General features: G+C 41.7%; 1 protein-coding gene across 1 annotated transcript; it reads left to right on the forward strand.

The window, feature by feature from the left end:
- Positions 1 to 6,159: 6,159 nt before the first annotated feature.
- LOC123409813 (trypsin inhibitor CMc) lies at positions 6,160 to 6,772 on the forward strand. The gene has a single exon (XM_045102685.1). It carries the CDS (start codon positions 6,226 to 6,228, stop codon positions 6,655 to 6,657), a length of 432 nt encoding a protein of 143 aa, XP_044958620.1. The 5' UTR covers positions 6,160 to 6,225; the 3' UTR covers positions 6,658 to 6,772.
- The last annotated feature ends 7,019 nt before the right edge of the window (positions 6,773 to 13,791 follow it).

Raw genomic sequence — 13,791 nt, forward strand, 5'->3', positions numbered from 1 at the left:
AGCAAGCACTTTTGAGATGGGGTTTTGCTCCCCAATGGGTTAAACAAACCATGGAGTGTGTACGGTCGGTGCGGTATTCAGTGAAGTTTAATGGACGTCTTCTGGAGCAGTTCTCACCCTCACGTGGTCTAAGGCAAGGTGACCCGTTATCACCCTTTTTATTCCTGTTCGTGGCTGATTCCCTATCTTCTCTGTTAAATAAGGCAGTCCAACAAAGGGGACTAGAAGCTATTAAAATTTGTAGAAGAGCTCCAGCTATCTCACACTTGTTATTTGCGGATGATTCACTGCTTTTCTTCAATGCAACTACTGATTCGGCGTCGATTGTTTCGGATGTTTTGAGCACTTATGCCTCAGCTACGGGTCAACTTATTAACCCCTCTAAGTGCTCCATCCTATTTTCCGAAGGCTGTCCATCTGAAGTTGCAGAGCAGATTAAGTTGATCGTAGGTATCACACAGCAGGAATTTGAGCCAAAGTATTTGGGGTTACCAATACCAGAAGGGAGAATGCATGAAGGACGCTTTGAATCCTTGCAATCCAGATTGAGTAAGTGCTTGGTGGATTGGAGTGAAAAATACTCTTCCTTTGCGAGCAAGGAGGTCCTTATAAAAGTTGTGGCCCAAGCTATTCCGGTCTATGTCATGAGCATCTTTAAGCTACCTTTCTCTGTTTGTGATGACCCTTCTAAAATGATGCGACAGTACTGGTGGGAGTGGAGAATGGGAAGAAGAAGATGGCTTGGGTTGCTTGGGAGCGCATGACACTTCCTAAAGCCCAAGGAGGTATTGGTTTCTGAGATATGTGCGCCTATAACCAGGCATTGCTAGCAAAGCAGGCTTGGAGACTTTTAACATCACCAGACTCGCTTTGCGCTAGACTCCTCCGAGCAAAGTATTTTCCTAATGGCAGTCTAATGGACACAGTTTTCCCAGCAAACAGTTCAGCAGTTTGGAAGGGCATTGAGCACGGGTTGCAACTAGTTAAACATGGAATGATTTGGCGGGTTGGCAATGGGGCAAGCATTAGAGTTTGGAGGGATCCTTGGATTCCTAGGGGCCCTCCGTTTACTCCTATTCTACCTAAACGGAATTGCCGGCTTAACAGAGTCCAGAACTTCCTTGATGATCGGGGGCATTGGCAGCTAAACCTGCTACACCAACACTTCTGCCAATGAGACATCGATACCATCCTGAAGATACGCACCTCCTCTAACCAACAGGAAGACTTTATCTCCTGGCCTTGGGATAAATCTGGGAATGTTACAGTCCGTAGTGCCTATCATTTTGCTATGTCATCGGTAAGGGACCAGGTTAATCCGGGTTCTGCAAGCGATGCACCCACTGGCGATCGCCCGATCTGGAAGCTGGTGCGGAGTGCTGATGCCCCCCCTAAGATGAGGCATTTTGCATGGCAGGTTATCTCAGGTTCTCTACCCACAAATGCAGAAAAGTTCAGACGTCACATTGGGAACTCCGGCCACTGTAGTCTCTGTGATAGAGAGGAGGAATCGTCATTTCATGCGTTGTTGGTCTGCCCTAATGCCGCTCTAATGTGGGATACAATGCAGCTCTCGTGGCCACTACCTAATCGGGTGAATATTCCATGCACTGGATCAGAATGGTTACTACATTTGCTTGCTGAATCACATGAACACATCAGGAGCAGGATCATTATGGTACTTTGGCGGATATGGCATCTTCGGAATGAGCTTATGCATGGCAAAACCACCCCCCGGTGGATACTTCCCGGTCTTTTCTTTCTAACTATTATAATATGTACCAACATATCTCGTTAAGTGTTGACGAGATCCTGAAAGGAAAGACTCCAGTGTTCGATATGGGGCATCAGGCAGTTCACCGATATGTTCCTAAGCGCAAACTGGTTTGGCCACACCCGGCAGAACATGAGGTAGCACTGTCAGTTGATGGATCATTCCAGGCTGTAGATGGATCGGCTGGTTCGGGCATGATTTTGCGGGACAGTACAGGGGCGGTAATACTTGCTTCATACCGTAAGCTGTTCCATTGTAATGATGCCCTTGAGGCTGAGCTGCAAGCAATCAAAGAAGGGCTCAAGCTAGCAACGGAGCATTCGCAAGCTACAATCATCCTTCAATCCGACAGTGTAGAGGCACTCAAGATGATTGCGGATGCTTCCCCCAACAGATCAGCTTATGGACATTTGGTGGCGGATATCAGGGAGTATATGAACATTAGGGCTTTTGTTCCTGTCAAAATTCTTCGAGAACAGAATAGGGTTGCACATTGTTTAGCGAACTTTGGTAGATGTGGGGATAGCACAGCCTGCTGGTTGGGGCGCCCACCTCCATGTATCCGTAGTTTAGTCGCTGATGATTGTAACACTATCACTATGGAATAAAAACCCTATGTTGATTTGCAAAAAAAAGTTTTTTTCATTATCTATCGTTCTTGCATTATTATTAGGATGAATATGTTTATAGTATGCTAAATTGCTAATAAACGAGTGAGGCTTTTTGGCTCTCAGGCTTCATGTTTAAAAAAAAATCAAAAACAAATAATGTAGAAAAGCTGAAAATAAATACACAAGTAATTGTAGTGAGTGGTTATAAAACATTTATTTAATATTCATTATGAATATGAATCACCGGCAAGAAAAAAAATCATTATAAAATATATTTTGATGTGAGCTGTACAAAAAACCGAATCATGTGTTACTTTATAGTGAGCGTGCACTAGCGGTCCTAAAAAGGAAAAAAACAACATACCTGCGTGTGTCAGTGTGTGTCATATGTTGCGTGCACGCAGCGACAGAGGCAGCAATCTCGCAAGGTTAGGCATCTGCCACACCTAAAAAATGTCAAATTCAAGCTATATGCACGCTGGTGTTGGAAGAAATTTTAAAACTTAGAGTTGTTGTATGCATGGCAGCTTGCCTTGGCCATACCATATAAAATAATCTGCCTCCGCCACTGCGTGCACGTGTGTGCCAGCATGTGTGTGTTCTTGCATAGTCGTGTGGTTTATGCGTGCAACCCCTAGCAGTGAAGTCTCCAGTTTGATTTCGCACTTGCGTCATATTTTATCATTTTCTTTCTTTCTAAAATCTTTTATTCATTGATAGATGGGACCCATGTGGGAGGAGAGTCGACCGGTCAACATAGAGAAAATACGAAGCTCTACATTCAAACGGTGACCGTATAATCATCAAGATGAATGTGTTGTGACCATATTGAGTAAGTTCTTGAGTACATGGATCAAAGTGAACAAACAAGACAAGTATCGGTGAATTTAACTCCTAAGCTTTCTTTTGATCTACGCCTCACTCAGGGCATCTCCAACGCTCTAAATTGAGCAGCACATCTTTTCGCGGACCAATGAGAACATCCACAGACACCGATGCGGGAGCGTTTCATCCAACCGTAACCACAATTGTCCAGTTACATTTCAAAAGGAATTTAAAAAACATAAACAAATTTGATGCAAATTTAGACAAACCAAATGATTTTCATTCAAAGTTGAATAATATTTACATCAAACCAGGTGCTTTACGACATATTTGAGCTAAACCCTAATCTAACTCCGTATAAATGATCATTGGTCAGCCATGAGCTCTAAAAAGTGAAGCTCCGCCTCCGTGAAGCGAGCAAGCAGCTAATCAGTCGACGATGACGAGCCCGACAAGCTTGGCTTCTACAAAAGGGAAGGTGTAGTGGTATTCGTGGGACCCAAGCACGAGTGGTCTCCCATGCTATACTCTTCCTCGCTCCCGGCGACGCCAGCGGACGTGTCGGCTTCATCATCTTGGTGTCAGGGCGCGGCCGACATGGAGCCACTGGTGAAGAAATGACTAGCCACAACTCTTGTTGATAACGCATCATTTTCCTACAACGTCAACACTATTTTTTTTCAAATAGCGTCGTCGTCGGTTAAATTGGTACGCCAGTTGTAAACGGTAAGTGCTGACGTGGATATTTTTGGACACGCCACAAATCTATTGGCCTATCTGTACTCACCATCTGAAAGATAGTGGTGACATTGCATTTCTGTGCACACCGTAGATAATTAATTAGTACTGGCGTGCCAAATTATTATGCGTGAGACATTATATTTCCGCTTTAAACTAGTATTTCATTAAACTTAATTAGTCTTTCTTTTATTCGGATGGTTATTAGCTATGGCGTTGTATTTTAGACCCACGCCAGCAAAGGCCCACCTTAGTCAACTTTCACACCTTAGTAAAAGACCTAGTCCACATGCCCTTTCATTTTAACTACCCCTCGACCAGCCGCCACCCGTCGTCGCGACGTCACCGCCTGTCGTCGCCCCGTCGCCAACAAGCAAGGTTGAATCCTCTCCTTCCCCTCCCATTGCATCTCCTTCCATATCTGTTGGATTCATCTATATGTTGATTTAGGATTGCTTTATATAGATATTTTAGTACATATATATAATGGATTGCTTCGTGTTATATAGAATCGAAATTTGATTTCATGGATTGTTTTGTGTAGAAATTTTAGTGATAATCGGATGTAAAATCCGATTTAATAATGCATTTTGAATAGAAATGTTTTGAATGTCTGGAATGTTAATGATTTTAGTTCAACTTAATTTGGTAGTGTAGTCTAGAATGCGAGACAAATAAATAAAATGAACTCCTAATGTAGCATTTTGAGCATAATTTGTTTATTTGTGTCTCCCTCCGTGGATTTTGGAGGGTAGACTTCAAGTTTAGATAGGCACATCAAATAGGATTGGACTTTTTTGTTGTATAAACTAAGTTTATTTTTGTTGTAGAAACTTAGTTCTTTTTTTTTGTATAACCTTAGCTATTTTTTGTTGTACAAATTTAGTTCTTTTGTAGCTTTTATTACAAGTTTTAATTTGTTTATATACATAATTTGAAACAACACATATGAACAATTCAGCAAGCAACAACGAATCGTTGGGCGACGTGGAGAAGTGAGGTGATGGTGGGAAGAGAAAGGGTAGGAGTGGGATGGCACAAATGAAAAATGGCGTGAGAGCGATGAAGGGAATGAAAAGGGTGTGAGAGGGAATGGTGAAAGGTAATAAAGGAAAAAAGAAAAGACTTGTCATCTACGACAACACAGAAGAGCTACTCTTCGTCCTGTATATGGACAACATGCAACTTCATTCGAAAATCAGAAGTTGAGCGAGGGAGTGGACCTAGAAGCCCTATTCGGCGTAAGAGGGGCCGAAGAGAAGATTTTCGGCAAGAGCCACAATGCAAGGCCATATTCGATATATACATGGACGTAAACGTCCTCTTCAATTGAGGCACGGATGAAAACTAGCCCTTTGGCATTGTCCGCCAACCGAAGATTACCTCTTCAGCCGACACAAGGCCGTTAAGGTCACTGAAATGCAATTTATAAAATCGATAATATAGTTTCGAGATTTCTTTAAAAAATATCTACCTTCGAGACGTATCCGGATTCGCTGCCTTTGCGTGGTTCAGTGCTACAGTATCCTGACCTACCCACTGGAAAGCGTGCGATGGGAAACCGATGGTTCAGACTGATGTACTGTCGCACCAACTGTTCGTAGGTGCACATGTTCGATGTTTGCTCGTGTAGACGCTGCACTATAGCACAATCTGAAGCGTTGATCGAGATCGTACTGCTTACGCGTGGGAAAGGCAGCGGCGCTACCTTTGCCACACAAAGGCAGCGAACCTGGATCGCTTTGAGACAGTCACTTGGAAATGCTTGGCTAGTTCTATTTCCTTGTCTTGTGTGTTGATGTGCCAACAGACATATATGCTTGCATTTACCTCCAAATTAAGTTCATGGAAAAGCTAAAATTGGAAGGGCGAAATCTCTTAATGTTCCTCCACGCAATGCCCAGCTTGCATTTCGCTCCAAAATCTGCTCCGAACAAACTAATCAATTGCGCGGCAGCTCATCATGATCACATATATGTCACGCAACACACATCCATCATCGTATCAGCTAAATTCTGTTCCAACGGATTCGCCCACCAGTTCATCATCATCATCACCACCACATGACCCTTAACACATCGGCAGCCAAATTCTGTTCCAACAGATCCATCAACTGCGCTCCAGTTCATCACCATCACATGAGCCACATCCAATATTACCAGCTTCATTTTCCCTCTAGTACTCATTCGTCTCAGTATATATACATGTGTATGCAAACGCAACCCCAGCTCACAAGCGCGGTGCTCCACTCCACCACAGAAAACACAGCAAACGCCAATGGCGTCCTGCAGCCAGCACCTCCTCTCAGCCGTCGCCATCTTCTCCGTCCTGGCCGGCGTCGCGACCGCCACCAGCATCTACACCTGCTACGAAGGGATGGGTCTCCCCGTCAACCCGCTCCAGGGCTGCCGTTTCTACGTGGCCTCGCAGACCTGCGGCGCCGTGCCGCTGCTCCCCATCGAGGTGATGAAGGACTGGTGCTGCCGGGAGCTGGCCGGCATCTCGTCCAACTGCCGCTGCGAGGGGCTGCGCGTCTTCATCGACCGGGCGTTCCCTCCCAGTCAAAGCCAAGGCGCGCCCCCTCAGCTGCCGCCGCTGGCGACCGAGTGCCCCGCGGAGGTGAAGAGGGACTTCGCCAGAACGCTCGCCCTGCCCGGGCAGTGCAACCTGCCAACCATCCATGGAGGCGCCTACTGCGTCTTCCCATGAACGCTAGTTAGTTCATTGGGTCGTCGTGTGAATGAATGAATAAGCAGCATGTCGCGTTCGTGGATGCAGAAGTGCACAAGTGCAAAATAAAGTGAATCTTTCGGTGGTTCTTAAATTTGTGTCCAGTCTTTTTCCTTTTCTTCAGGATGTTGGGTGTGGTTTTCTAACTTCAATGCAGGCTTGGAAGCTAGCCTTCCTCTGCTAGTTTGCCACGGTTGAAGCCAAGACTAACAGGAGTAGTAGATGTTTTAGGCAGCAAAATCTTGATCAGAACAGGAAAAGGAATTGCCCAAGAACAGCACAACTTGAGATTTTAGGCATTTCAATCCACGACAACTGCATTTCGACCACTGCCGACCGAAGAGCTCAGTACGATGCACACAGTCAGCGCACTGCTCTTCTGAAACAAAGTACTACCATTTCCTGACCTACTAGCTCGTGCTAAGAGCATCTAGAGTCGCGCGTCCCAAACCTGGCGTCCGTCCGGGCAGACGGTACGGTCATCGATCGATCATGAAAAATCAATCCGGATATAGGACGTTCACGCGCGTTCGCCATGTCGGACTCAGACCACGCTGGTCCATCCGATTTCATATATATTTGTTTTCATCTGTTTGTCGGACCAAACCCTACCCACTTCACTCAACCCCCCTCCGTCATTCGGAGAGCCTTTGCTTAAAAAACTTGAGGATCTCTCTATTTATTCTCTGTCCCGACGCTATGAAATATTTATCCAATAGGTTTGATACCTCTTCAGCTCCATTAATACTCGCCTTGAAAAATAGTATGTTGTCATCTACGAAAGAAGGTGATTCTCCAACGGAGTCGTTAGTGTCATCTTGATACCGCTGAGCTAGGATGACTGTTTTTGAGACTTTTAACGGGCACGAAAGGACCTTTGATGTTAACAAGAAGTGGTATGGAGAGATAGGGTCTCCCTCTCGACTACCTCATGTAGGTTTAAATTCCTTTGATTTTATTCCATTGAACATGTTTCAAAAGATAATGAGCTCATCATGCTGATGATAACAGATATCCATTGTCGAGCAAAACCCAGCTTCTCCATGATAACCCTGAGATGTGACCATTCAACTATATCCTACGATTTCATCATGTCAAGCTTTAGAGCACGATAATTGTTATTCTTTGATCCATTTATCTTTATAAAATACAATAATTCATAAGCTGAAATTATATTGTCAGTGATTAGCCGCTATGAAACAAAAGCTTGCCTCTAGGATGCTTCCTATACGGGCAATGGCCCAGTAGCAAGTAGGTGGCCACTGTTTAGTAGTATGATTTTGGGCGCGTAAGCTATATATTGTCCGTAAAAAGATGTATTACATCTCGCCTACAGGCAGCATTTTAGGGCCGGACCAATAATGTACCAATAGTTTTACTGTTTTACATTAGTTTCTTTGGGTTTTCTTTTCTTTGTTTTTTTAATCTTTTCACTCTGTTCCATTATTTTCTTCAATTTACTTAGCTATTTTTCTATTTCCTTTTCTAACACATGTCTATTTTTTCACACACAATGTACCTTTTAATATACATAAAGAGCATTTTTTAAACATTTTTAAAATACACGATCTATAATTTTACAAATATATTCATTTCTTGTATACAACAATAACATTTTTCATACATGATTATTAAATTTTACATACGTGATTAACATTTTTTTTAATATATTTTTTCTAAGTATTTTTTTATGTAGGTTCTAAATTTTGTGTATACATATGAAACATTAATTGTATACATGTTTCACATTTTTCAACTACATGACAAACCTTTTTTCAGAATGTATATTTTTGTTGTCTACATTTGACACATACATTGTACATTTTCTTCATATACATGAGTAACATGATTTAAACATGTTTAATAATTTTTTCAAATAATAGTTTCGTGTTTATTTTTTCATACACAATGTACATTTTTATATACATATAAAACATTTATTTAATATTCATTTAACATATTCCAGATACATGTTCCACCTTTTTTAACCCATCCTTTTCAACTTTTTCTTCGGATATGTGTTAAACATTTTTTACATACGCACTAAAATATATATTTTAAATGATATCTACATTTTCTAAAGTTGCACAAACATTTTTAACACTGTTTATTATTCAAAATAATTTTTGTAATTCGCCATGAAATATATAAATTTAGAATTTTTGTGAAAAAAAATAAAAAAATGAAATAAGTAGAAAAAAACAGATTGAAGAAATACACAACCATGCTACTCTTTAGATGACGTTGGCTTACGTCTTCCTAGAAGTGAGATATAGAGTCCGGTTTTGAAAGGTTTGGTCCGGTGTTTCTGTATTTCCCAGTGTTTTTTACAGATTTATATGTGTTTCAAAAAAGTATTCTTGTTTTCCAAATAAACTTTAAAAATACCTACTAAAAAATACAAACACCAAATAAACAACACGTTGACCTCTTTTTACATACACGATGAATGGTTTTTTAATATGCATTAAACATTTTTCAGATACATGTTTAAAAAATTAATACATGTTGCATTTTTTAAATTCATGGTGAACATTTTATAAGTAAAATATAAATATTTTCCAATTTGGGGTGAATAAGTTTTACGTGTCAAGAACACTTTTTGTCAAACTTTGCTCGAATGTCATAAAAATTTCATGAACATTTTCTAGTATTGTCATGAACAATATTTCAAATATGTGAAAATAAATAAATGTTATGATATTTTCTTGAGTGGTGCGAAAATTTTCAAAATTTTATGCAATGTTTTCGGGAAGTCACGCATTTATTTATATATTTATTAAGACATTTTAGGAATTCAAAAAAATGTTGCACAGGATTTAGTTTTTTTAATTTGTAAGTTGACCATAGTAAAGAGCATGATAAGTTTTTTTGTTAAGAGGAACGAGATTGCAACGCACCGCTGCGAGGCTCAAGGCATGCGAGAAGCACATTGGTAGGTAAGTGTGATTCACGGGGCAACCCAATAGAGGCGAGCAGCGAACATGTAGACGAGGCGAGGATAGCACTTGCTGCAAGCGACCTGTAGACAGGCCCCATCAAATTTTGAGGAGGGGCACAATTGTTGTGGTAGGCTCGGGATCTCATGCATGTCATGGTGTCGGGTGTGACCTGTTAGATGAAGCCTCCTATTTTGTGCTATTTGCATCAAATAGAAGGCTTGCAAAACAAAGGCGGTTTATCTTGGTGGGCTGGTCCATCCGCGAACTGCTAGCGAGCGAGCTAGGAGGGTACTTTAGTGAACCGTGTTACTTTAGTCACCGGGTTTTAAAATTTTGAGAACATATGTTAAACATGAACTTATTTTAAAATTTTGCACGCTTTCTAGAAACATGTTTTTTAAAACAATTCTAATCATTTTTTAAGACAGTGATATTTATTAAAGTTCGCTAGTATTGTTTTTAAATATATTGAAAATGTGGATATTTTCTAAGATTCTGCAAATTTTTTGAAACCCGAATGTTTAAAAAAATTAATAACTTTTTGAGCAAGAATATTTTTTTTGAAATTAAAAATGAAAACTTAAACTACAAGAATTTTTTGAAATTCAAAAGATTTATTTGAAAGAAGACATTTGAAAAAAGGGAAAAACAAAGAATACTGATAAAAGAAACAACAGAAAGAAATCAAAAGAGATGAAAACTAATTGAAGTAGGCTAAAAAAATCCAGGTCATGTAGCATGTTCTATTCGTTGAATGGGCCGGCCTATCTCATTCGCTACTTGACCTATGTTTAAATTTCTGCAACATGCACTACAAGAAAAAAAATTAATAAGCTGAGTGCCCGAAACACTAGACTTATAACAGTTTACATTGGGTTTATATATAAGCCGAGTGTTTTCCCTGATTTATACCATACAACTTACTAAGGACCGGCTTATCAGGTGTAAGCTGAGAGTCACAACGAAAACACACAATTTATATATAAGCCAAGTGTTAACAGACACACGATTTATACATGACGGCATCCTGATAGTAACGTCAAGCCATATGTTCGTTTATATAAGTTGAGTCACTTGCGCCTATGCGAAGGGGCGAGTATTTTCCACGGAATGCACCAAATAGGAATTGTCTAGATAGGAGTATGGGCTGCCGAAATAGCAGCCCATAAGTGGGCATAATAAAAGCACAGGACCACAACTCTCGTTATTAGCTAGCTTTAAAAACTTCTCATTATTATACTACCCATAGAGGAAATAACTTCAGGAGTAACATAAGGTTTAACTCAATAAATTTGTTTATGTGACAATTATTTAATAAGGAAAAATATAAATTAAATAATATGACTAGTTATTCACACTATGAGTAACATCACACGTGTGAAGACAAAGTGAGTCTATAATATAAAATTTAATGAATGAAGTGTTACATGACACCACATATGTTACTCTATACATATGTTTCATCGCAAAAAAAAAAAAGAATAACATATGCATGTTAATGGTCGAAGTTATTCCACACTGACCAGTCTTAACGGTTCGTCCTCCAGAAAATGAAGTTTAGTTTGCAAGCATAGCAAATCCTTGCAAAAACTGAGCTGAAATGGATTCATCAATTTTACAAGCTAAACTTGTCACCCTGGGCCAACATATGCTATCATGCAAACCGTTCCCAATTACCATGCTTCGCCGCTGCCCTCCTTCACTGGTTAAGCCGCTGCATTATTCTTATACTCCCTTCGTTCCTAAATATAAATCTTTTAAACGATTTTACTAAGGGTCTACATACGAAATAAAATAATTAAATCTTTACTCTAAAGTATATCTATATACATCCGTATGTAGTCCACTAGTGAAATCTTACAAAGACTTATATTTAGGAATGGAGGGAGTACATCCTCATTAAAAAAAATGAAGAAGATGCGGCACACTTTCCTTCAGAAAAATGCACACCGCTTCTTTTTTTTCCCTTTTATGTACATCATGTAGAGGGCACACCCTGCCGTAGGAAATCAGGAAGAAAAGGCAAACACAGGGAGAGCAGAGCACGACCACGCATATGCGGCGCTGGCAGACAAGTTCCATCCTCGGAAATGCTGAAGTTTAGCCTCCACCCACAATTTTGTAATCTATATCAGCCCGGCCGATTTCTCCCTTTGGCGCGTGATCTGCGATGCGGTGCGCGTGGCTTTTCTTCTTCCTCGTGCCTGTCTCCTCGTCCGAGCAAGGGTCCAAGGCCCCCGGCGTGAACTGCGATGCCACCCACTCGGCTCCGCCACTGCCAGCCACCATGGGTACGGGTACGATGTTTATACGGCCGTGAAATTAACACACACGCAAACACACTAGTGGCTCTCTTGGTGTTCACGGCATGGAGTCATGCACTGCCAGTCTGACAGCGAGATCGGTACGGGGCTGGGCATACGATGGGCAGCGTCATTACCTCCCGTGTCCTCGGAGGAAGACGACGGCACAGGGCCAAGCCAGCCAGCTAGCGGCGCTGCTCCACCATCGACCAGCCTGCGTTTCGTTGCCGGGACAAAATACTTCTTTTTGCGGCAAATGTCGGGGCAGGCTAGCTAGGCAGGCTACAGTGAAGTCATTACCAGCACCGGAACCAACCACTACACTCCACAATAACTACTAATACTACGTACTGTACTCCAGTAATTAAATTGTCGTGTGATAATTTTACTGCCTCGAATTACGGCCGGATATATTCAGCGTTTTAGGCTGCTCCTAGTGAAAAGTAACATATCGACCACCACGCCATTTTTATAAAAAAAAAAGCCCCTGTATTTTTGTTATTCAACCCGCACCTCATCATCTATCTGCAACGCAAAAGGAAAAAATAATTCGCTGCAAAAATTATATCCAGGCCGTCGCCACACCACTCGCCGCCGCGGCCGACCTCAACCGCCACCGCTGCCGATCTCAACCCACCCACCTCCGCGGCTGTACCTCTCCCCGCTCGCTGCCCCCGTTGCGGCGTTCGAGCGCATCGCGTCGACCCTGGTCCACCCTGGCCTGTGCCGAGGCCGCTGTCACACCACTCGCCGCCGCAGCCGACCTCAACCACCATTGCTGTCGATCTCAACCCACCCGCCTCCGCGGTCGTACCTCTGCCCGCTTGCTGCCCCCGTTTCGGCGCTCTAGCACAGCTTCTGGATCAAATCAACGCGACAGCTACAACGACTTGGGATGATGCGTCTGCTCGATGCAGAACGGCAGCGGCGCGCGGATAAGGCGCGGCGGAGTGAAGTACTTGCAGGTGGAGGTGGGCTTCCATGGCTCACACGGGGAACTCCGAGGTTATGGCGCGGCAACGGCGACTCCTTATGGCCAGATAGAGGCGCCTAACCCTTGCTTATCCCCTCCTCCGACTGGAACTCATCATCTCGTGAGATCCCCTCCCCATGCCTCCAACCGTGTGCCAAGCACCGGCAAGAAATTTTGTTTTGTGGAAATTTGTTTGCTGATGAATGAATGTATTGAATGTAAGATTGCGTTGTTGTAGAGAGAGAGAATGGAACACCACCTTCAATTTGTCATCTGATCCCACATTCTCTATCTCATGAGTGAAATAAGATAACAATCCATTGATCAATTCACGTAGGCTCTTTGTTTTGCTTTGCTTGTTCCGCTCAATTTCTCATTATGGTGGAATTAACAATGGACGGGTTGATTTCTCAACAAAATAGGATAGGACTAACTACATTAGTTAGTTAGCTTATTATTTTAATAAATCCAAATCATTATAAAAAGATTAAAAGCGTGTGGTATTTTTTTCTCCCGTTGCAACGCACGGGCTCTTTTGCTAGTAGTAGTATTATGCATATGTTACTATTGTATGATACTACCTTCATAGTGCATATTACTCCCTCCGTTTCTTTTTACTCCGCGTATAAGATTTGGTCAAAGTCAAACAACATAAAGTTTGACCAAATTTATATAAAAAATAATAATATCTACTATACTAAAATTATATAGTATGAAAATACATCTCGCGATGCATCTGATAATATTGATTTCATGTTATGAATGTTGATATTTTTTAATATAAAGTTAGTCAAACTTTACAAAACTTGACTTTAACCAAACCTTATATGCAGACTAAAAAGAAACAGAGGGAGTATCATAAACTAGTATCATAGGTGATCTCATTTATTGACAT

This window comes from Hordeum vulgare, chromosome 7H (genome assembly GCF_904849725.1).
Source record: "Hordeum vulgare subsp. vulgare chromosome 7H, MorexV3_pseudomolecules_assembly, whole genome shotgun sequence".
In the NCBI taxonomy this organism is placed as follows: domain Eukaryota; kingdom Viridiplantae; phylum Streptophyta; class Magnoliopsida; order Poales; family Poaceae; genus Hordeum; species Hordeum vulgare.